The sequence below is a fragment of the Dipodomys spectabilis genome, unplaced genomic scaffold (genome assembly GCF_019054845.1).
Source record: "Dipodomys spectabilis isolate Male_0828 unplaced genomic scaffold, ASM1905484v1 ptg000190l, whole genome shotgun sequence".
Taxonomy (NCBI): Eukaryota; Metazoa; Chordata; class Mammalia; order Rodentia; family Heteromyidae; genus Dipodomys; species Dipodomys spectabilis.
Window position 1 is genome coordinate 5,480,302 of NW_024870867.1, and position 23,209 is coordinate 5,503,510.

At 40.7% G+C, this 23,209-nt stretch overlaps 1 protein-coding gene across 1 annotated transcript; it reads right to left on the minus strand.

Moving 5' to 3' along the window:
* Positions 1-2,621: 2,621 nt before the first annotated feature.
* Twist1 (twist family bHLH transcription factor 1) lies at positions 2,622-4,618 on the minus strand. Its single transcript, XM_042695820.1, has 2 exons — positions 3,829-4,618; positions 2,622-3,307 (listed from the first exon to the last, which is right to left on the minus strand). Exon 1 carries the CDS (start codon positions 4,480-4,482, stop codon positions 3,868-3,870), a length of 615 nt encoding a protein of 204 aa, XP_042551754.1. The 5' UTR covers positions 4,483-4,618; the 3' UTR covers positions 2,622-3,307; positions 3,829-3,867.
* Between the last annotated feature and the right edge of the window lie 18,591 nt (positions 4,619-23,209).

Here is a 23,209-nt window from a genome sequence, read left to right on the forward strand (position 1 = left end):
ACCGGTCTAGAGAAAATAACTAGTTCTGACTCTGCCAAACCATGGAATGTGCAAAATGCTCTACTTTTTTGCAAGAGGCCAAGTGTCCCTTAAAATGCTCCATTATGAATATCAGCCCGAAGACGTTGGAAATGGGTGCCATCATTGAATGGAAGGAGGAAGTTCACAGGTTGCGTGTTTTTGCTATTTCACGATATTTTATGCCTAAGTTCCATTTTGGGGGGGGGGTATTTGCAATTCATGCATGAATTATTATCTGGGCATGTGCTTACATGTATATGCAAAAAGGAAATGTGAGTATATGGGAACAAAATATATGCATTGTTGTAATTGAAGACTGTCAGTGAAATGAAATTAAAAGAAATATATAAAAGTAATTATTTGCACAGTAAACATTTCTTGTTTTAAGACACAATATTTTCCCCTAATGAATGCATTCTGGCTAAAAGTCAACTGCCAGAGTCCAGTCACCATATTAAATGGTAAGATTTAGCGTCCTGATGATGAAACAGAGGTAATTTATTTGATGTGCCTTTAAGTAAGTACAGGGAACGAAAATAACGTGGGATGGAGTAAAAGAAGATATTATAGTGAAGGAGGCAAAACAGGTGACTTTATTTCCATTCTTAAAAAAAGAGTAGAGCATTTCATCCCTTTTATGTGGGATGGGTATACTGAAATAGTTGGCAGGCTGAAAAATATATTCAAGTAGTTAATATTTTCTCCTATGAAGTCTGCTCTTCTTTGAGAAGTTTTACTTTGTCACAGTATAACTATTACCTGAATATTAGCTGAATATTACCATCTTTCTATGCTTTACTTTTATTTCTCTGAAAGCTAGGGCAACATATTACCTTCGGTTTTCTATTTAGTATTACTGGATACACGAGACAACAACATTTGCATTTCTGCAGAGATTCCTTTATGAAAAAAGTAAAAAAAAAATCCAAGCACTTTTTTAAAAAGGCAAACAGAAGGCTAATTTTCTTTGAAACATATAGTTTATACATGTAGAGTTAAGATAGCATTTACCTTCTCAATGGTAATGGTCAGTTCCATCCTGGAGTGCATGAAGAGCTCTGAAATACCAAATAGTCAGACCAAGCTAGTGAACAAGGAGATTCCCCCAAGAACCATTTAAAAAATGGAGGTAGTTGAGTGATACACCAAATACAATCACCATCTAGATGTCTTCCTTTTTCCTTCTAGGGCACTCTAAGCTTCTACCCTATCCAACATACCCTCCCTCACCCACCCACATGTCCCCCAAACACATTCACATATAAGCATCTTTCTTTTTCATTATTTGCGAAGTTTGCCAAAATAAAATAAATTTTATAAACGAAATAACAATCCCCCAAAGCTGCACTAATCTTTTAATGTAAATAATTGTTACAAGGATGAAAAATTCACAATAATATATTTATAATACTGTCATGCCTGCATTCTATGGTACTGTGTGAAGAGGAAGACATAACTTCAGGCAATAAAATAACCTCAACCTGAACTAAACAAACAGAGGCTATTTTGATACACCTCCTTATTTGACAGTCTTTGTCTGAATTGGGCACCAAAACAAAGGTACAGTTTTAAAGTTTCCCTGATTGCATTTGAATGCTGATACTGGATGTAAAATTTCCAACTGAAATTGTTTTATTAAGCACCATTTGAATATCAATGACAAAAAAACCATTTTGTTTCTAGCCCAGAAAAAAATCAACCACCATTTGTTCTTGTTTTACTGAAGGTCATCACATTATGCATGTACTTGTGTGTATCTATGTATCTCTAGGGAAAATTCTGTGTAATTATGGATAAAATGTATTTGCTAAGGAACTGACTAGAACCTGAATGACTGTAGCATTTTACATTGTAATTGTTTCAAAAGTTACCAAGGACAGTGAAAATTCAAGTCCTTTATTTACCTTACTCCAAAATATATATACATATATATACACACACATATATATGCATACATACATATCTCCTTTACATCTTAAAAAAGAGCTTATTCCCACATAGAGAATAAACATAGTAAAGTATTTTTAGCCAACATGATTCATTCATGAAAGCAATTAAGCAAATCACAAATGAAACCATCACTTTCTCCTTGAATTAAAATTGTTTGACATGCATTTGTATTCACTTACGTGTATGTATAAGTAAATTCCATGAACAAATTTTTCCCCCCTGAAATGAGCTTTCAAGGATCTTCAAAGAGTGCAGGGTACCACCAAAATACACAGTAACAAGAGAAAAAATAATGGTGGATTCACGCTGCTTATCGGAAAGGTTTAGCCCAACTACCTCCAATAACAAGTAAGGAAAATAGCAGATATGTGAATACTTTGCTTTGCTGCTGGCTGGAGTGGGGTAGGGGGATTGATAAAAGAGGAAGAGATGCTACTAAGCCCCCCTTGAACACCAAACTAGAATAATAATAAAACTGTCTTTTAAAATAACATGTCTGTGCCTGTCGGTGGCTGGTTTATTTGAGTTTTTCACTGCTTGTTTATATTAGTGCCCTCTCCCTCCAGGGTGCCTCCAGTGTTAAACAAGTAGGTATTTACCACCAATTTTATCCTGAGCTTAAAAAATATAGACCAAACTCTAAAATTCTTAAAATTTTCAATCATATTTATTTATTGCAGAAAAATAATATACAAAGATATTTACAAAACAATCATAAAAATATGAATGCATTTAGACACCGGATCTATTTGCATTTTTACCATGGGTTATCAATAAATAAATAGAATGTCGTTTTTTTGTATTTTAAGTTTTTTTCCCCCCTCAGAAGAAGAACGAAAAAGGGAATTAACTGACTATGATTTTGCAGGCCAGTTTGATCCCAGCAATTTTATTTTTAAAGGTGTTCTGCAATCCCTCTCATTGTTACCATGTTAAAATGGAGAAAGTCCGCAATGATGCCTTTCCTTTCAGTGGCTGATTGGCACGACCTCTTGAGAATGCATGCATGAAAAGTAAAAATAAAAAATAACATTCTTCGTCAAAACAAAAAAAAAACAAACAAAAAAGGAACAAAAACAATTGTTCAGACTTCTATCAGAATGTAGAGGTGTGAGGATGGTGCCGCTGCCCGTCTGGGAATCAGTGTCCACGGCCCTGTCTCGCTTGCTTTCTCTTTTAAAAGTGCGCCCCACGCCCTGTTTCTTTCAATCTGGGTTCTGCTCTTCTAATCTCCAAGAAAATCTTAGGTATATATATATATTTATTTATTTTTTTAGTTATCCAGCTCCAGAGTCTCTAGACTGTCCATTTTCTCCTTCTCTGGAAACAATGACATCTGCAAAAACCCAGAGGGGAGGGGAGGGGGAAAGTTGGTTATTGTTTTAGGTCTCTGTGGCTGTTTTCTAAGACTAGTTGAGCTGTGTTATCACCACCAGGGAAGAAACGAGGCTGAACAACCTGGAAGGATTTCAGCCCAAGGGCAAGAGGAAGTGGGTGGGCGGAAAGGAGGAGGTGGAATTTGGGAACATTTGTTTGAAGAAGAACGAAATTTTCAAGCCAAAAGAACCGGAGGCCCTGGCAACACCGTCCTTCGAGTTGACCCAGGAGCCTTTTCTCAGCCTTCCCGCTGTCTGTCACGCACATTCACGCACCCGCACACCCCGGGCCAGGCTAGGCGCATCCCCTGGGGACCTCCCTCGCTAGCGCGGACGCTGGTGGGGCACAGGTAGCCGGACCGGCTGCGAGGACAGCGGGGTGTCCGAGAGGGCAGCGAGGAGGACGGGGAGCTCGGCCTGGACAGCGGGACGGCCGTCCACCACCTGAGCGAGCTAGAGGCGCCCAGACGCGGGTCCTTACCTAGGTCTCCGGCCCTGCCGAGGGGGTGGGGAGCTCCTGCTAGTGCGAGGCGGACATGGACCAGGCTCCCTCCATCCTCCAGACCGAGAAGGCGTAGCTGAGCCGCTCGTGGGCCACATAGCTGCAGCTTGCCATCTTGGAGTCCAGCTCGTCGCTCTGGAGGACCTGGTAGAGGAAGTCGATGTACCTGGCGGCCAGCTTGAGGGTCTGAATCTTGCTCAGCTTGTCCGAGGGCAGCGTGGGGATGATCTTCCGCAGGGCGGCGAACGCTTCGTTCAACGATTGCGTGCGTTGGCGCTCCCGCACGTTGGCCATGACCCGCTGCGTCTGCAGCTCCTCGTACGATTGCGGGCTCCCGCCGCCGCTGCTGCTGCCGCCGCCCCCGCCGCCCGCGCCGCCGCCCCCGCCGCAGCCCGCAGATTTCTTGCCGCGTTTGCCCTGGGCCGGACTTCCCGGCTCGTCGCCGCCCGCGACGCCCCCGCCTGCGGCGCCGCCGGGCCCCGCGCCGCCGCCGCCCGCGCTGCGCCGACTGCCGCGCCGCTTGCGAGCCCCGCGCTTGCCGCTCGGTGGCTGCTGTCGGTCCGGCTCCTCCTCGCTGTTGCTCAGGCTGTCCTCGGCCGGCGAGACTGGCGAGCTGGACACGTCCTGCATCATCTCTCGGGCGGGCGATGTGCGCGGCCTCGGGGGCCCGGGGCAGAGGAGCGGCCCGGGAAAGAGGGACTGGAGCGCGGCGCCTCAGCCCGCCAGCTTCCCCAGCGCGCGGCGCCGGCCGGGGCGGTGCGGCCCGCCGAGGAGGGAGCGGGAGGAGGGAGCGGGAGGATCTCCGCGGGGAGGGCGCGCGGGGGAGGCGGGGAGGAGGGCGGGAGGGGGAGGGGACGGTGTGGAGGGCCCCGAGGTCCAAAAAGAAGGCGCGCAACCGCCACACGCACGCCCCGTTCGGCCTCCTGGAATCGGTGTCGGTGCTGGCGAGCCCGCGAAGCGTCTGGTAGTTGGGCGAAAGCTGCAGACTTGGAGGCTCTTATACCTCCGTGCAGGCGGAAAGTTTGGGGGCAGCGGTGTCATTGGCCTGACGTGGGGAGGAGGGACTTTTCCAAGTTTTATAGGAAAGTTTCCGCTTTCCAGTACCCCCTCCCTCCCCCCACGTCTCTGGCCCCCCCTCCCTCCCCACCCCCCTCGCTCCCCACCCTCGCCTGGTCCGGGTCTAACAATCTGTCCTCCCAAACCATTCAAAAACGACCTGGCCCCGGCGGCCAGCCCCTCCGCCCGCCTCCCCGCTGCCCTCCCCCTTCCCTGTACGGCGGCGGGCGCGGGGCGATTTCCTTCCGCGCCCCAGCGCGCGGGCAGCGCTCCCGCACCCGAGCGCGAGCTCCGGGAAGCGGCCGGCGCGCACTGCCCCGGGCCGCGGCGGAGACCCGTACGTCGCGGCTGAGACGTTGGCGGTGACACCGGCGTCCTCCCACCCCAGATCTCTCCGGGTTTAAGATTGCTGGGGCGGGAGTGGCAAGAAAAGTAGCAACTGCGGAACCCTCCCAAAGGTCAGCTAGATGAACCCCTGGGGTTCGCAGGGCTCCGTCGCCACGACGGGGCCCCTAGCATCCTGGTGGTGGGTGAAGACGTGGCCTTACCGCGGGAGCGGTGGGTCTCTGCCTCGGCCTCGCCAGCTCACGCACCACCCCTCCCGGAGAAGTGTCTGGGCCCTCTTTCCCCTCATCAGTGACCCAATCTAAATCGTCCCCACAGCCATGAACACCGAGCCTCCGCCAAAGGTGCTAGAAAGAGGTGCGAGTTTGTCTCCCCGCAGAGGGAAGGCTTGCCCTTGGGGAACCGGAGCTGAGCCTCGCCAGGGGAGGGCTGCGCGGTGCCCTCGCCCAGGCCCAGATTCGCGGTGCTGCTAGCCCCAGGTGGCGGGAACCCGGGGCCACCTCATCTCTACCCATCCAGAAGTTAGGCCTTGTGTTATGACCTTGGGCAGGTCAGCCCATTTCAAAGTGAAGTGGGATTCGTGTCCCCACTCCTGTCCCTCCCCCCCCCCCCCCCCCCCGCTTCCTAACGGGTCAGTGGCAAGTTGTGGCTCCAGCGCCCGAACGCATTGCAGTAGCTGGGACTGGTTTGACCTGGTAAGCATTTGTACCTAGTAAGCAGAAACCAAGAGAGAGGGAGGTACTGACGATTCTGGAAGGAACAAAGTTGGTGAGCCGGGAGGGGCAGCGGCGGTGGAAGGAAAGCCCATCTTGGCAATGCTAGACTTCTTTTCTTTTCCTTTTTTTGGGGGTGGGGGGAATCCAGTTGGGGGTAAAAGAATCATTTCAGGTTGATCTCCTTACGTTACAAAACAAACCAAAGGAAGAAGGTAGCGGAATCCGGGGGCGGGGAGGGGGGGTCGATTTAGAGGCGCTGGGATTCCCATCTCAGGCTGAGAGGTCCGCCCACCGACTCCCCACGGTTGAGAGGGCGGGAACCCTTCGACAGGCCAGCGCCCCTTTGGGTTCTGGACCCAGGATCTTGGCTGTGGTTGCCGGGAGTCCGAGAAGGAGGCGGGAGCCCAGGCGGCACTGGGGCTGGCAGTGTGGGTCCCGGAAACCCCGGGGTGTGAAGCGCCCTGAGCTGTTTGTGGGGCTCACCTTTTGGTAGCACGAGGAGGCTGTAGTTACCTGATCCGAAAGGACCTGATCCGCATAGCACTTTTACATCCGCTGGAGGGGTGGGGGGGGGGGGGGAAGATGGGTCACTAACAGGAATTGTGCCTCACCCTTTCTACAGATGCTCAGAAACAATGACCACAGCGTGCCAGCTGGGCTGCTTCGCCAACTCCTGCCATGGGTAAAACTGACAGCGGGTGTGCAAATCAAATTCTTCTTAGCCTCCACTTAATTTGCTGCGTCAAATCTGTAGGCAATCCTCAAGTTAGCAGTCACCCGGCTTCCTATGTTCCCATCTGCCTCCTACAGGACTTCGTGTCTTGTCTATCGAGCAGGGCAGACATTCTCCCCTATGTAACTCTGAACAGCCCAGCATTCTGAAATTCTTATTTAGGAAATCTCGAAAAATCCTCATTGGAGTTACCACTGTCAAACTGAAGTCTTACTTGGGGAGTGGGGGATGCTTTAGCTGAGTATAAAACGGACAGAAATGGAACGATTGCTTCCTTTCTTTGTGGTCACGGATGAGGAAGACAGGGAAAACGTGGGCAAAATGTAAAGGAAACTTTACCTGACCAAGGGGAATTGGAGAGGAGGAAGGAGAGGTGGGGGAGAAACCCTTGTCTGAGACAGTGAGAGGCAGAGGTCATTAGCCAGCCGATTTGCACCGTCATCAATCTCCAAGGCTAGTTCTTAACTGGGGAGCCCAGCCCTTCTATAGCACTAAACTCCACGGGATGGATGGCTCCTGGGCCATCCCTTCTGGGGACCTCCAGAGCTGAAGCGGAGCTCCGGATGCCTGCAAGCTTAGAAAGTCTGGAAAACGAATGACCTAATCAGGACCATCCCGGCCATGGATGTGTTTTTCAAAGAGGTCACCATCGATGACTTCAGTTATAAGAAGACATTTCTCTTCAAATCTTCTGACTGGTGAAGGATGAAACCAGTCTTGGAGTACCTAAGTAGGGCTGTCAATTTTTTTGGGGGGGGGCCCAAGGGTGGGGGGGGAGTAGGAGCTTGTCAGGTGAATTGCTTCTCAAACATATCTGGGGCTGATAATTCTTGTTTTGCAAACTGCGACATGCGGTGGTGGACTGTGTCCACTCAGCTCTATCAAACGTTTTATCTAACAGTTTTCTTTTCCACACTTACTCCAGTGCCAATGCTCCCTTTTTATGTGCTGAAAAGTCGATGTAATTGTGCATTATCTCCTGTGCATCAACAACTGTAATTTCCACAATGTTTCACTTGAATCTATAAAAATTTGCCTTATTCTAAAATCCCAATTTCAGGCTTTTAAGTACAGTCTTAGCAGTTTTACTTTAGATCTGAGTGTCACTGGGGGGATGTCAGGGGATGGCTACCTTCTTTGGGAAAGCAAGTTTAGCTGAGATCCAGTCATTTTGTTTACTTCTAAAATAAGGTCCCTGAAATAATTTTAACCGAAAACAATTTTTTTGTTTTGCACTTGGATAATTCAAAATGAGCTTTGTTTTCAAATTGCAAGCTTGGCATGTTTGCAGCCCTTCCTGAGGAATGTGTGCTGTGTTTAAAGAAAATTGCAAAAAATGCCTTTAGAAGTAACAGAGTTAGAAATCTCATACTGAGCATACACAATAAGTCTGTATGTATCTTTACAGTTCAAAGATACTCTTAGCATTCTCATAGCTACAATTAGTTATAAATACTTTTAGATAAGAAAAGGAAATACACTATAGAATTGTCAGCTCACTTTTGGAGTTTGGGCTTGAATAAAATAAGTGAGTACTTGAAGTTCAAGAGAGCACAGATTGGAAGGTTACAATCGAGTGCACTTTATCAAATGTGGTTGTGCAAGACTTCACCCTTTTTTTGAACATTTCACAGACTACCCAGAATGGTTTGCAAATGTGAGGATCTTGCTGAAGTGTAATGCAAAGGTTATACCAGCCCTGGTGACTTTGAGAACTGTGTAAAAGTAGATTATTATTGTTTTTTGATTACCAAGTAACCTTAGTGATGCTTGAACATCTTGCCCTAAATCAAAACTCATTCTCTTTCGCATGAACTTAATGTTATCTACATTTCTTTTCTAAATTTCTTGAAGAACAAGGAAGTACGCTTATTAAATGTGAAACATTATACCTGGAAATAAAATGAAAAAAAAAATCGAACAGGGATCAAAGCACTATAAGCTTCTGTATCCATGAAGTACAATGTGGAAAGATGACGTCTCACATGGGCTGCCAATTAACCTGCTTGAAATATATTGTCATAATTATTTCAAAGAGTTGCTGGACTCAATAATAGTTATGCCCAGCACTTTTTTTCATAGTTCTGTTGCAAAGTTAGCATTTGTGTGTCTTTTTAGTCATCAGTAATTTGAATATAAATCAACTGATTTACATTCCATGTTCTTTCAATTAATTTTCCCTTTCTGATTACTTTGAACTTCCACTTCCCTTCACTTCAAGGGATTCCCTTTTTTCACAAATGACTTTTCCTGAAACCCTAAATTCTATTTCCATTGTTTGGTTTGCTTCTTCCAGAAAACATGTTGTTTTTGCCAGTGACCACAAGAGGACACAATTTCCTAGAGAACTTGGCTTAAAAAGAAGCTTATTGAAGGAGAAAGCTAACAAAATAGCAAAAGTGCCACACAATTAATGAATATCATTCTGGAGATGCACAGCTGACTTATATCACTTTCATTAATTTTGAAAGCCAAACATGAATTGGTAATCACTATAGATGTTTTTCAAAGATGGTTTGTGTATTTTTTATTGTGCAATTTGAGGAAAAAGACACAATTCTGAAACAATATCAAAATGCTACTGTTGTATTAAGGAAGAATGTTTATATTCCACTCATAGAATTTGTTTTAAGTTCTTAGTGACCTGAAATTTTAGCAACATTATTTTAGAATTATGTTTGACAATGCAAAAATAATTTGAAAAATAATAATGTCAAAATGCTCTTAAAAGCTTTAATTTTTAGTTTGTCTTTTGGTATGTCTTCACATAGAAAATTGCATTCAAGCTATATTTTGTAGTTTGTTAGTAAATTTGGTTGCCTATTTGATAGGTTAATAACTAAAATTGTTTTGTACAGATATTAAAAAATAGTATCCCTTAAGATATTTATTGTGAACATTTTTCTACAATTATGTGCAATCCTTAATTTGATTGACAATACCCCTTCTTTGTTCTATGTATTTCCCTGAAAAAAAATTATAGAAGTTAAGTCTAGCAGTGTATGTCTGCAATCATAATCTCAGGAAACTAAGGGGAAATTGATGCAGATTTTAAGCCAGAACCAGAATTGGGCTACATTGTGAGATCCAAGACATAATGGCCTACAAAGGGAATTGCCATCTGAAAAAGAAAGTTTTAGCACATTTAATTACTTTGTATATTAAGTGAGTTCCATCACGATAGTTTTCTAGAAGAATTTTTATCATTTTGGTGGATTACAATGACAAGCAGGATGGGGGACCTTGTTTTGTTTGCAATTAAAACTTTTGCTTTGCATTTGTGTCTTCATTCAGATAATATTTCTAATCACATTATCTGAGACTAAGGAATCAAGAAATGGACCAAAGGCCTGGGAAACAAAGAGGCAAAGATAGGAAGAAAATAAGAAAAACCAGGAGATCAGAGAGGTGAAACAAAACCTTCGGTAGGAATGATGAAAGGAGGAGTTTGGGCAATCAACAAGCCTGATACAGTGTACGAGAGACCGAAGCTTGCTATGTAGACAGTGTACGAGAGACCGAAGCTTGCTATGTAGAAAGACCTCACAACAGAGAGAAAAGTTCATGCACTTACTGAAAAAAAAGGTCCAGGATTATTTTTCTTTTTATCTATGCAAAAATATTCATTAGTAGTAGTTTGTCCTTTAGTAGTTTATGTATTTCCTCTCCCCCCCCCCACACCCCCAGTCCTGGGGTTTGAAATAAGGGCCTGGGCACTACCCCTGAGCTTTTTGCTTGCAGCTAGTGCTCTACCGCTTGAATCACAGCTCCTCTTGGCTTTTTCAATTGGAGATGAGTTGTCACAGGCTTAGCACAAGAATCCTCAGATCTCAATCTCCAGAGTAGCTAGGATTATAGACAGGAGCCACTAGGAACTGGCTGGCCATTTTTTTTTAAATCCCTATAATTTGTTACAATGAGTTGTTGTCTAAGTCACACAAACAAAGGAAAGGCAGATTGGCAGGCTATGGAACTTAATTAAAAGTTCATCTATTTGGATATATTCACTTTGAATTACAGTAAAGATAGTAATATATTATCATTTCATAATATGTCACATTTGGGGGAATACTGATGTTATTATTCCATTACAAATACTATTAACTACGATAGAAATTCTATGTAGTTGCTTTGACTTTTAGCTCCTTAGTTATTTTCCATTTGATCTATACAATGTGAAACTTTTTCCTGGTGGTTATCAATGCTTAGTGTTTTTTTCCCACCCCAGATACCTGAGGGAAGGACCAAGCAGCGGTCAACACTATGAGATTCTATAAGATACTGGTTCTGTCCAATCGTGTATTTGAGAAGTGTGAATTCTAGTTTCAACTGTTAGGTTAATTGATTCTCTTTCAGTGTGTGAGGGTACTGGGATTTGAACCCAAGGATTTGTATTGCTAGGCAGGTACTCTCCATACCTCCAGGCTCCATTGATTCTTTTGTAGCTTAACAACAACCACAAAGTGTTGATTCTCTTATTGTGTTAGGTACTCTCAATAAGATTTGGTCAAAGTTGTCACAGAATACTGGCAAATAACAGGTGACCCAGTTTAACAAAGAGATCTAAATGTTTGGTTCCATGTGCAGAGTAGCAGTGAGGGAAACTGATCTCAGCTGAGATGACAAGAAGTTGGTGCATGAGGAAATGGTTTTATTGCCATGGTGATCACCAAATACACCTTAGGCTATTCCAGAGAGACAGGAAGAATTACAAACCAAACTGAAATGCACAAGATATGTCACATGGCATATTGAGTCAAGGTGGAGTATGCAGCAAGAAGGAGGAACTTACAGCATAGTCAACTATAGTCAACTATACCAGCATAACTTGCAACATCCAGGAAGGACCATACTAGTGTTGAATACCAGATTGAATGGTTCACAGTATTCACATATCTTAGGGAGTCATCTCCTGCCTATCTTTTCTACATCAGCCTTTCCTATTGACAATGTCTTAAGAGCCCTAACATTAAGGCTCAGCAGTAATGGAGTATGACTGTAGATAATAAACATTTGTTCTATTAGAAAACACCAGGCATAGCTGCTCCACAGGATTTGACCCCTAGACTGTGGTGGAGCAGTTTTGCATTTTCTCCTTCTGTCTTGGCCAAAAGTCAGGAGACCAGAGCGAATGCATATTCACAACCTCATGGATATAACTATGAGTATGGGGTTTCTTCATGAGCTCCATGACTATTTGACACCTACTTGGTCTTTTTCTCTCTTCCTACTTAGTGTACTTTCACCAGTGGCATTTAAGATATATATCAGGCTACTTGTTTATGTCATCAGCCTTCTGTGGTTATTTTCTTTGGCCGAAATAGATATCCATAAATAAGATGGTAAACAGGCACTGCAATCTTTCTGAAGGTGACTTAGTCCAATGTTAGTCCTCAATAATGTGTAGGTAGATGAGAAGTCGGAAGGTTAAGAGAGGAAAGGGGAGCATGTGAGCAGAGTCTTTTTTTTCCTTTTTTTAAATTTTAAATTTTTTTATTGTGAACATACTGTACAGAGGGGTTACAATTACATGGGCAAGATAATGAGTACATTTCTTATCAAGCATTGTAGCCTCCTCCTTTGTTTACCCTCCCATCCCTTCCCAGCCTCCCGCAGGTCCGTTTTTCGACATGACAACTTGTACTTCTCAGAGCAGAGTTTTGAATCACGTGTCTCCCTGGCTGTTTCAGCGAGGGTGAAAAGACTTGGTATGAGGAAGTAAAATGAGTATAGGAACAAGCAGAAACCTTGCAAGGTGTTCATTGCTTTACAAATCATTGGCTATATTGAAAAAGGTGGGAAACACTTGAACTTGAAGGGTTTGTACAAGTGATCTGGTCTGAATAGCCAGTTCCATGGTGATTTCCCTCCTCCCCCCCATGACTCCTTCTAACTATGATTTGGCCATTTCTGAAATGTAAATATCACTTTTCTATCTGATAATACTAGCTATTCTTTTCCTGCAAACTTTTGGTAGCCAAATAGTATACTTCTATGCCAGAAGTGAGTAAAATAGTGACGTGATTTTAATGGGGGAGGGCACAAGGATCTCTCTTCAAAAACAGCTTTGTACTTCCTCCTCATGATTCTACTTTAAAATCTATCATTGGTAATTCATCAACTTGGGACTGGCATTGGCTGCCTCAGGCTCCTCATTTAAATGACAAAGTTGGCAAGGTGAGGTAACGTATTGAGTCCTTGAAACATAAATGAATTAGGTTGTGCTATGTATTTCATAAGAGGGAAGAGGCTCAGGACTGATGAAGGACAATGGAAAGGTCCAACATACTGGACAAGTCAGACAGAAAGGAAATGTTGTAGCTAAATTTTCGGGCTTTTCTTATTTATTTCAAAATGTAGAAGTTAGCCTGATACTGAAGGCCAGTTCAAGCCCTCTGTGCCTGTCATTTAGTGTGGCTGAAATTGTGCAGTCTGTCTTCTGGATTCAGGTCTAGATAGAGTAAAATGAGATAGCAGGCAAGCAAGAACTGACTGGGTTTGTCTCAGTGTCTCTGTTTCTGATAACTTGAAACTTTAGAATTCAAAATATCCCTATCAAAGAAAAGATATGCTTCTGTTTGACTGCCAGATATGAGCCAACAACAAACTATCATCATGATTATGTCATGGTGACAGTTAAGTAAATTCTAAGTTCTGACCCCTAAAAGTAGTGTCTGGTACTTGGTATGCATTTGATATTTTGAGGAAGGACCACGTTATGCAAAACCTCATAGAGTGTGATGAATTGATGTCTATCAGTCTTAAGTGCAAAAGGAAGAGTTTAAAAAAACAAATGAGCAAATTATTTGATAATCCAGTTCTGTTTGAAGGGCAACTATTTCTGTATCTAAGCATCACCCCTAAAGACTCAAAGTGCAGGACGGGAACACATATTTGAAGATTCTGTCGTGTGTGTGTGTGTGTGTGTGTGTGTGTGTGTGTGTGTGTGTGTGTGTGTGTGAGAGAGAGAGAGAGAGAGAGAGAGAGAGAGAGTGTGTGTATGTGTGTGTGTATGCATGTGCATGCTGTACTGGGACTTGAACAAAGGGCCTCAGTGCTGTCCCTTAGCTTTTTTTGCTCCAGGCTGGTGCTCTATCACTTGAGCCACAGCTCTGCTTCCTGCCCTCTGGTTGTTAATTGGAGCCTCGGGGACTTTCCTGCCTTTGCTGGCTTTGAACCTTGATACTTAGATCTCATAATCCTGTGTAACTTGGATTGCAGGCTTGAACCACTGGCTGCCCATCTGGATGTTTGATTTTTTAATCTATATATTTTATCTATTTACCCAAGACAACAATAGGAAGTTTGGTTTCATCACATTCTGTTCTAATTTTTTCCTATTATAATTGTCTATGTAATACCAAAATATGATTTCTCACAGGTATTTCAACCTTATTGCCACTCCCAAATAATTTCTTCCTCCCTTGGCTACAAATCAGTAATTTCGGTAATTTGTTTACTTGTTTAGCTTGCATACCTAAACAATCATCAATTTCTGTTTCATTCAGCCCACCCTTTCTTTCATGCAGGTAGGTACTCAAGAGAGAAATGCAATCTCCCACCCAAACTAATAAAATGGATGTTCACCAATCTTTGGCAGTTGACTTAGATGTGGACAGTCAATACAAAAATGGCTTTTATTGAGTGTGGAGCACTGAGAATTTCTAAAGTGTAGTTAAGGATGTCATGGCTTATTCTTCAATCACCTTCAACTGAATGAAAATGAATGAAAATGTCATTAGAACCCAGATTGCTCAGGTTTCTCATTGACTCTGTAATATACAAAATACATGTACTCCATACATGCTCATTATTGAATATTGTTCTCTTCAAAGAAATACAAAAGGCATAGACACACTCATAGTTCAAATAAAAAATGTACAAGCACTCCCATAGCTCAGGTACATCTTAATTTACTACAATGTTCTAAATCTACATTTAATTAATTACTTAATTATCCATTTGTGCCAGGAGTGGGACCTGAATTCAGGGCCTGGGCTCTGTTTCTTGTTTTTGCTTAAGGTCAGTACTCTACTATTTGAGCCACAGCTTCACTTCTGGCTTTTTAGTGGTTAATTGGAAATAAGAGTCTCACAGACTTTCCTGCCTGAGCTGACTCTGAACTGTAATCCACAGAGCTCAGTCTCCTAAGCAGCTGTGATTACAGGTATGAGCCACCAGTGCCCAGCTTAAACCTGCATTTTAGATCACACACACACACACACACACACACACACATCTACATATATATATATACAAATATATATATTTATATCTACAAGGACACTACTTATCACTCAAAATTAGAGATTGAAAACAATAAAAATATTAATTTACAAAATAATTTTCCTGGATTCTGAAAGTACTCAGTGGATAGATCTGGTTTTGTAATGAATAATTTGGTTTTGTAATGCTTTTGTAATGATTTATTATTTTCTTTTTATTATTTTATTATTTTCATCATTTTATTTTTCATCACTGCATTAGAGAAAATGCAAGGCAGGATAAGTATTAGGAGAAAAAGAATTACAATAAAAAATAATCTTAAATTCTCTATATGTTCTTTGCAGAGAATCTAAATTAGTTGACCTTGAGCTGAATGACAACAAGGTTCTTTCTGTTGTATAGTTAAAGCAAAACAAAACAAAGAGATGTTTAGGTAATAAAACAGATGGGAGAAAGTCCTAAGTGAAATGCCTAATCAGAGATTGTTATAAAAATAGGAAACTGTTCCCTCATTGACAAATGAGATATCAGTTCTTCTCTTTTCTCATTCCTCAAGGTGGCACTGCCATTTAAGAAGCAGTTCATTCTGGTCGGGATATATAAAAAAAATCCATCTATTAGAAGTTTTAGAACTCATGACTATTTATTGGTCATAATAGCCTTTTGTCCCAGGAATAATGCTGACACAGTATCAAGCTAACCTTTGGAGCATTTGGGGGCTTTCCTTTGGGAGAACAGAGAGTTTAGTTGAGTTCAGTATGCAGTATAGATGAAAAGGGATCATTACTTGAACTTGAATGGTCACAGTGGAGTTAGAGTTTAAAAGAAAGTTCTAAATTTGTGATATATTTTGAAGGTAAAGCCAACAGGATTCACTAAAGATAAAACATGAGGTATGAGAGAGAGGAATCAAAGTGACTCAATACGTTTGATCTGAGAAAAAGGAAGTTAGCAACCACAGAGACTGAGTAGGCTGTGGGAGAAACATTTCAGGACAGACAGATTGCTTTCAGACAGATTTGATTTGAGTTGTCAGCTAAAAGGCCAAGTGGAATTGTTGGGCAGGCCATTGGATATGTGAGACTGGAGTTTGTAAAAGAAGTCTGGGTGAGAGATAAAATTTGGAATCCATTAACATATAAATCACATTTGAGACTGTGTAACTGAGGGAGGTTACCATGGAAGTGAGTGTGTGTATAAGAAAATCATGAAGTCTGAAACTGGGGATGGTGTGCCATGGAGAAAATAAACCATAAAAGTAGCATAGGGATTCCTGGCAGTATCACAATTATTATTATTACTATTGAAAATTGTATTGCTAAGAACTGTCGTGGGCAATGATACAAATAAGTACAGAGATTAAAGTCCAGTCAATTGTTATGAAGATGGCAACAAGAATAACTACAAAACAAATATAATTTACTACAGAAGAACATCTAATCAGAATATTCACTTGTAAATGTTCTCAACTCAAAATTCAGAATTGTGGTAAATGGTATAAATAGAATAAAATCAGCAAGAAGGTATATATTTAAAGTGAGATGTATTAATCAAGAAAGTAGAGGGTATAAAGGCAGACTTAGCTGAGTTAGCAGCAGGCTGTATACACCATATTTTATGTATTTTGTAGCACTGAATGATACATTAACTTTAAAAAGCCTGAATAGAAAATGGGAACAAGTATCACAAATACATGTTAAGATTGGTGGGATGTCTTTGTATATAAACCAAGCTTATTTTTTTTCTTGTAAAAACAAAAAAAAAAGTGCTAACAAATCGTCTAGAAACTTCTTAGATCTGACCAACACCCCAGCTAAGTAGCAGGATACAAAGTCAACATATAAAATTCAATACCTTTTGTATATGACAATAGCAGACTTCCTTAGAAAAAATCAATGAAACCATCTCACCCACAAAAAGAATAAAATTATTTTATTCTCAAAGTAGAATAAAATACCTACAAATAAACCTAACCAAGAAGGTGAAAGACTTCTACAATGGAAAGCAAGTAACAGCAAAGAAAGAAATTGAAGAACATACTCAAAGCTGAAAAGAACTTTCATGTTCATGGATCAACAGAATTAACACTATAAAAATAACCTATAATGGAAAGCAAGCTATAGTTCAATGCAAACCCCATCAAAATCCCAAATGATGTTCTTTACTGAAATGGGGGAAAATCCTAACATTCATATGGAACCACAAAAGATTCTCAGTAGCCAAAGCAACCTTGAGGAAAAACAGCAATGCTGGACAAATCATGATTCCTGATTTCACAGTTCTAGTGCAAAGTAAGACATGTAGAATACACATAGAATAGTGGACCCAGAAATAATGCCACAAAAATAAGCCCTCCGATTCTCTACAAAGGTATCAAAATATTCATTGACAAAAATAGAGCCTCTTTAAAAAATGGTTCTAAGAAAACTGTGTATTAACATACTGAAGATTGAAACTAGAATGCCATCTCTTAATCTATACAAAAATCTACTCAAATTGATCAAATGTATGTATGTATGATGTAATGTATGACCTGAAACTTTGAAACTACTAGAGAAAAATAGGGGAAAGACTTCAAGATATAGACAAAGGCAAAGACATCTTGAATAGGGCTTTAATAGCTAAGGAAATAGGAACAAGAAAGGACAAGTGGGATTGCCTGAAACTGAACTGCTTCTGCACCTTAAAGGGAACAAAAACTAAAGTACAGGCTGGGAGAAAGTCTTAGCTATTGACAAAGGATTAATAACTATAATATGTGAGAATTTCATGAGTTAAACACCAGAAAAGCAAGTAGAAAATAAATGTGCAAATTAGCTGAATAGAAAGTTCTGAAAAGAATAAGAGCAAATTCTCAATAAATATCAATAAATTTCATTACTATGAAGAAATCTTCAACCTCTTTGGCTGTTGGGGAAATAGAAATCAAAATGATAGAGATTCCATCTTTTCCCAGTCAAAATGGCAACTGTCAAAGAAAGAATATCTTAGGAAGAATGTGAGTGAGAAGATAAGTTAGTGCAGTCATTATGGAGGTTTCTCAAAAAAAAAACAAACCCTAAAACCTTGTGTGATCTATCTGCCCCACTCCTGAGCTTATCCCTGAAGACAGCACATACACATGATTGCAGCCGTATTCATAACAGCCAAGTTAGACGGTCATTCTGAGTACCCAGGTAATTAGCTGCCTGTTACCTAGTGAACTAAACAGGCATGACTCTTTGCTTACTGAGTCTAAAGTTAGAATTTACTCCATTGTATCTACTTATACTCAGCATGTTAGTTATAAGGCCATTTTACTCAACCTGTTACTTGGCTCCCTCCAGCAGCCTCAATTTATAGACATGTAAATATGAAGTATTAGTATCAAATTCATTATATATAACCTAGATTTTTATTTTGATTGGCTTTATTGATAATTATATTTTTGCTTAATCTTCTAAGTTACATTCTTTTAACACGTCAATAATTTATTTAACAGCTTTTTAAAAAATATATATATATTTTTTTGGTCTGGTCGTGGGGCCTGAACTCTGGGCCTGGGCGCTGTCCCTCAGCTCTTCAGCTCAAGGCTAGCGCTCTACCACTTGAGCCACAGCGCCACTTCCGGCTTTTTTCTTTTTGCTTATGTGGTGCTGAGGAATCGAGCCCAGGGCCTCAGGCATGCAAGGCAAGCGCTCTACCACTGAGCCACCTTCCCAGCCCTAAAAAATATTTTTATTGTAAAGACACTGTACAGAGGAATTACAGTTATATGAATAAGGTAATGAGTCCATTTCCTCTTGAGCATTGTTAGCCCCTCTTTTGTTTTTCCCTTACCATACCTTCCCTCCCCACCTCTTCAACTCCTCCCTCTCTCCTCTCCAAGTTGTAAAGTTCTTTTTCAACATAAAGTTCTTTTTTTTTTTTTTTTTAACATAGTGCCTTGTACATGTCATTGTTACAATGGGTCAACCTGTATCCTTGTTTCAGCATTTTGTTACTTTCTTTCCCTTTCCCAAATTAGAAAAATGTGTATACAAGATGCAGGGTACCGGAATCAAATACAGTGAAAACGGGTTATACCATGGGGGATAGACATACAAAATAAACAAAAGAAATCACATAGTATATTATAAGTACTTTAAAAACAACAGCAACGAAGAGAAAAACCTCTTGTGGTTCATTATGCTTAGCACCATATATCATATATCATAGCTTTTGACCTTTTCTACTTGTTTGATAAAATAGGTCCCATGGTTTCCCTTATTTAACTGCTCTTTTGAGTCATTCTGATTGTTCTTTTATCCCATCTTAGTAGCTCAAATTACGAATCCTTTATCATAGTTAGCATGATGGGTTCAATATCTGCACAGGTTGGTTAAGTGAACATCTCTTGCTTTTAGTATAAGCTCCTTTTAGGCAAAGATTCTTAACCAAAATAGAAAATTGCAGAGCCAAGGCCTTTATAAGCATTCAATAAATATTTGATACATTTTTAATTTAATTTGTAATGAAAGTTAGCACAAGAATTGGATGTTGAACAGAGCAAAATAAAACTCAACCAAATCCAGCACACTTTAAATGTAACCTGAGCTTGCATTATGGACACTTTTTACCCTGTTCTCACTATGACAGGCGTGTGTTCATTTAGCTTAGGGCTTCACAGAAAAATGACCATGAGCTTTTGACTTGGGAGAGAGGAATCAGGAAATCGTTCACCTTCTTGATCATTTTGTCAAGTTCTCTTGCCCAAAGGAGACATTTATGTACCCCCAATAACTTTCCTATACTGAAGCTATATCTTCCTGCTTTCTTTCTCTACAATTTCTGTAGCAAGCATACAATTTGTGTACATTATTCCAGAAGGAAAGAATCTTGAAAAGAAATTTCATTAAGGCACGGTCAATGAGTCCAACTGAATGACCAGGAAAAACGATTATTATTATTATTATTTAATTTTTTTTTTTTTTTTTTGCCAGTCATAGGGCCTAAACTCTGGGCCTGGGCGCTGTCGCTTAGCTCTTCAGCTCAAGGCTAGTGCTCTACCACTTGAGCCACAGCTCCACTTCCAGCCTTTTCTGCTTATGTGGTGCTGAGGAATTGAACCCAGGGCCTCATGCATGCAAGGCAAACACTCTACCACTGAGCCACCTTCCCAGCCCTGAAAAAGATTATTTTTAATAGACGGATTGGGGAAGGATGGGGTAAGGGAAAGAGAGAGAACCAGAAAAGATCCATAATGGTTTTTATTTTATTTTTTTGTTTTAGGTAGCCACTTACCTTGTGTCATAATGAGGAATGGAAACTACTAGAGCTACAGTAAAATGAAACCCAATTCTTAATGATACATTAGAAAGCAACTAGAGTTGAATTGTAGCACAGTCTGCATTGTAGTTTATATTTAAACTCTGATAAATCAGAGTTCAAATGAAATATATTGGATTTATGAAAAGATGCACTACTCAAGAGCATCTACAAAATCAGTGATCTAATAATGGCATTAAGTTTTAAGATGAAGAAAATGCTACAAATCATACTTTCTGCCTTGCAAATTATCCCTAAGCAAGAGAACCTTTACACTGAATTAAATGCCATCCAGCTTAGAATTACCTTTAACTTTGTCTCTTGGTCCACTGGGTGACTTATGAATTGTGAACCTCCAGGATAAGTTTCCAGTGGTGCTCAGACTCATCCTTCTTGCCAGTCGGCATTGTGTCTTTTCCACTGAAAGGATGTTCTTTGGGGTTAGTTCCCATTTAGCTCTCAGCAAGAATTCTGAGCATTCTAGATTTTTTTTTCTTTTTGGTCAGATGTGGGGCCTGAACTCTGGGCCTGGGCACTGTCCCTCAGCTCTTCAGCTCAAGGCTAGTGCTCTACCACTTGACCACAGCACCACTTCTGTTGTTTTTTGTGTGTGTGTGTGTGTGTGTGTGTGTGTGTATGTGATGCTGAGGAATCGAACCTAGGGCCTCATGTGTGCAAGGCAAACACTCTACCACTGAGCCATCTTCCCAGCCCCTAAGCATTCTTTACTGTATTGCCGCTCTTGTCATTCATTTTAGCTTATTGGTCGTGACAGTATAAGTTAACAAACTGTTTTTTAACAAGTGGTGGATCTCATTTGTTGAGTTATCACTGACAAACACATTTCCATTTCTTTGCTTCAATATTGAATTCTAAATTGAGAAATTCATCTTTACCTGATAGTAAAGATAGTAAAGTGTGTGTGAAAAAACAAAACACCTAATAGTTTTGTGTCCAATATTACAAAAAGCACTGATTCACAGTTTGACTCTAGTGGAGGTAGTACTGTGCTAAAACATAGGACATAAGAGTTATCTAATGTCTGTCAATTTTCTGTTTCTCTCTATCTCTCTGTCTCTGTCTCTCCCTCCTCTGATGTTCTGAACACCATAAATACATTAAATATAGTGTATTTTAGCTGACAGCATCTATTATTATAACTTATGATACAGAGAATTTAATGAAGGGTATCACTTAAATGAAAGATGAAAGATTACATGGTTTGGTAGCAGACTTTGTATTACAACATCTGGGACTTAGAATGTATGTATTTGTAGCATGTACACAGACAGATTTCTGAAGCTGTTAAAAAATAGACTTTATGTGTTGTGTTCTTAGGTCATATGCAATTTAAGTCATAATAAGACTTCAACAGGTATTTCTTGGTTTCTTTTAAAGATATGAACATTAATATTCCCTACAGACATGGAAATAAATATATAGAAGAGAAAATAATTCAGGATCAAAGAACTATTTCTTTCATACTATAGGACATGAAGCAATACTATGAATATATTTTAATATCCAAAGGGAGATTGAAGAAGCCTCCTCCAAATTTTAAGAGTAAGAACCAGATGTCCTTTCTGAAAGAAGATATAAATTAAAATGACAAGAAGCAATAATAACTTTATTAAAAAATCTGGAGGTGGGAGGGAAGGGATGGTAGGGGAAAAACAAAGGAGGAGGCAACAATGCTCGATAGGAAATGTACTCATTACCTTGCTCATGTAACTGTAATCCCTCTATACAGTATTTTTACAACAAAAAAAAACGTACAAAAATCTTTAAGTTTTTGCTTGTGTAAGTGCCTCTGGACCTGGTCAACCATCAGTGCTGGGTCTTCTTAACAAGGATAAAATGTGGCCTGCAAGTCCTTGGCATGGGTATGGCGCTGCATTATAGCAGCATTTGGATACAAACAGGGAGGGCCACAACTTGGCCCACATCTGGCTCTGCCACTGTGACTCTTAGACAAGCTGCAATAACTCATTTTAACTTTTTTCTTCACCTTTAATGTATGCATATTAACATCCATTTTAATCAGTCTTTGAGGAAATGTAAATGACATAACATGTAGTAGTAAACAACTACTACATTGCAATTGTTTGATAAATTAGTTGCCATCCTAATGGCTTTGAGATATTCAAATCAGCATTATTTACAGTGGAAGGTCACAATAAATATATGAAGTGATTACAGGACCAAAAGTGCCCAAGAAACTGAAGGCAAACTATTTGTTAGGAAATGGAAAGACTTGGAAAAAATTATATTAAGTGAAGTAAGCCAGGCCCAAAGAAACATAGGTCCCATGGTTTCCCTTATTTGCAATAACTAGTATATGTCTGAGTCAAGCAGAAAAGGTCAGATAAGTTGATGTTAGGGAAGTGAACTCTAAGATATGTATTCAAATGTTTTTTTCTTTCATGCGATTGTTTCTAACACATTTATAAGATTATTTCTTTGTTGCTTTGTATGTCCCTCCCCCACGGTATAACCCCTGCTTTCACTGTATTTGATGTTGGTATAATTTGTGGAGGGGAAGGGAAAAATCAAATTGTTTAAATAGGGATTCAGGTGGACCCATTGCAACAATGAGATGTATAAGTTGTTATGTCGAAAAACGAACTTTACAACTTTGGCGGGGTAGGGGGTGGTATGGGAAGGGGAAACAAAGGAGGAGGCTACAATGTTTGATAAGAAATGGACTCATTATCTTGCCCATGTAATTGTAGCCCCTCTGTATGGTATTTTCACAATAAAAAAAAAAAAGAAACTGAAGGCAAAAACTCTACTGAACAAAATTGCATTTATTTTTCATTTAAAAAGAACTTGGCTTGTGAGTTTTCTTTTACTCCATTATCTTAGTTTCCTGTGTGTGTGTGTGTGTGTGTGTGTGTGTGTGTGTGTGTGTGTGTGTGTGTGTGTGTGTGTGTGTGTGTGTGAGAGAGAGAGAGAGAGAGAGAGAGAGAGAGAAAGAGAGAGAGAGAGATCTTTCCTT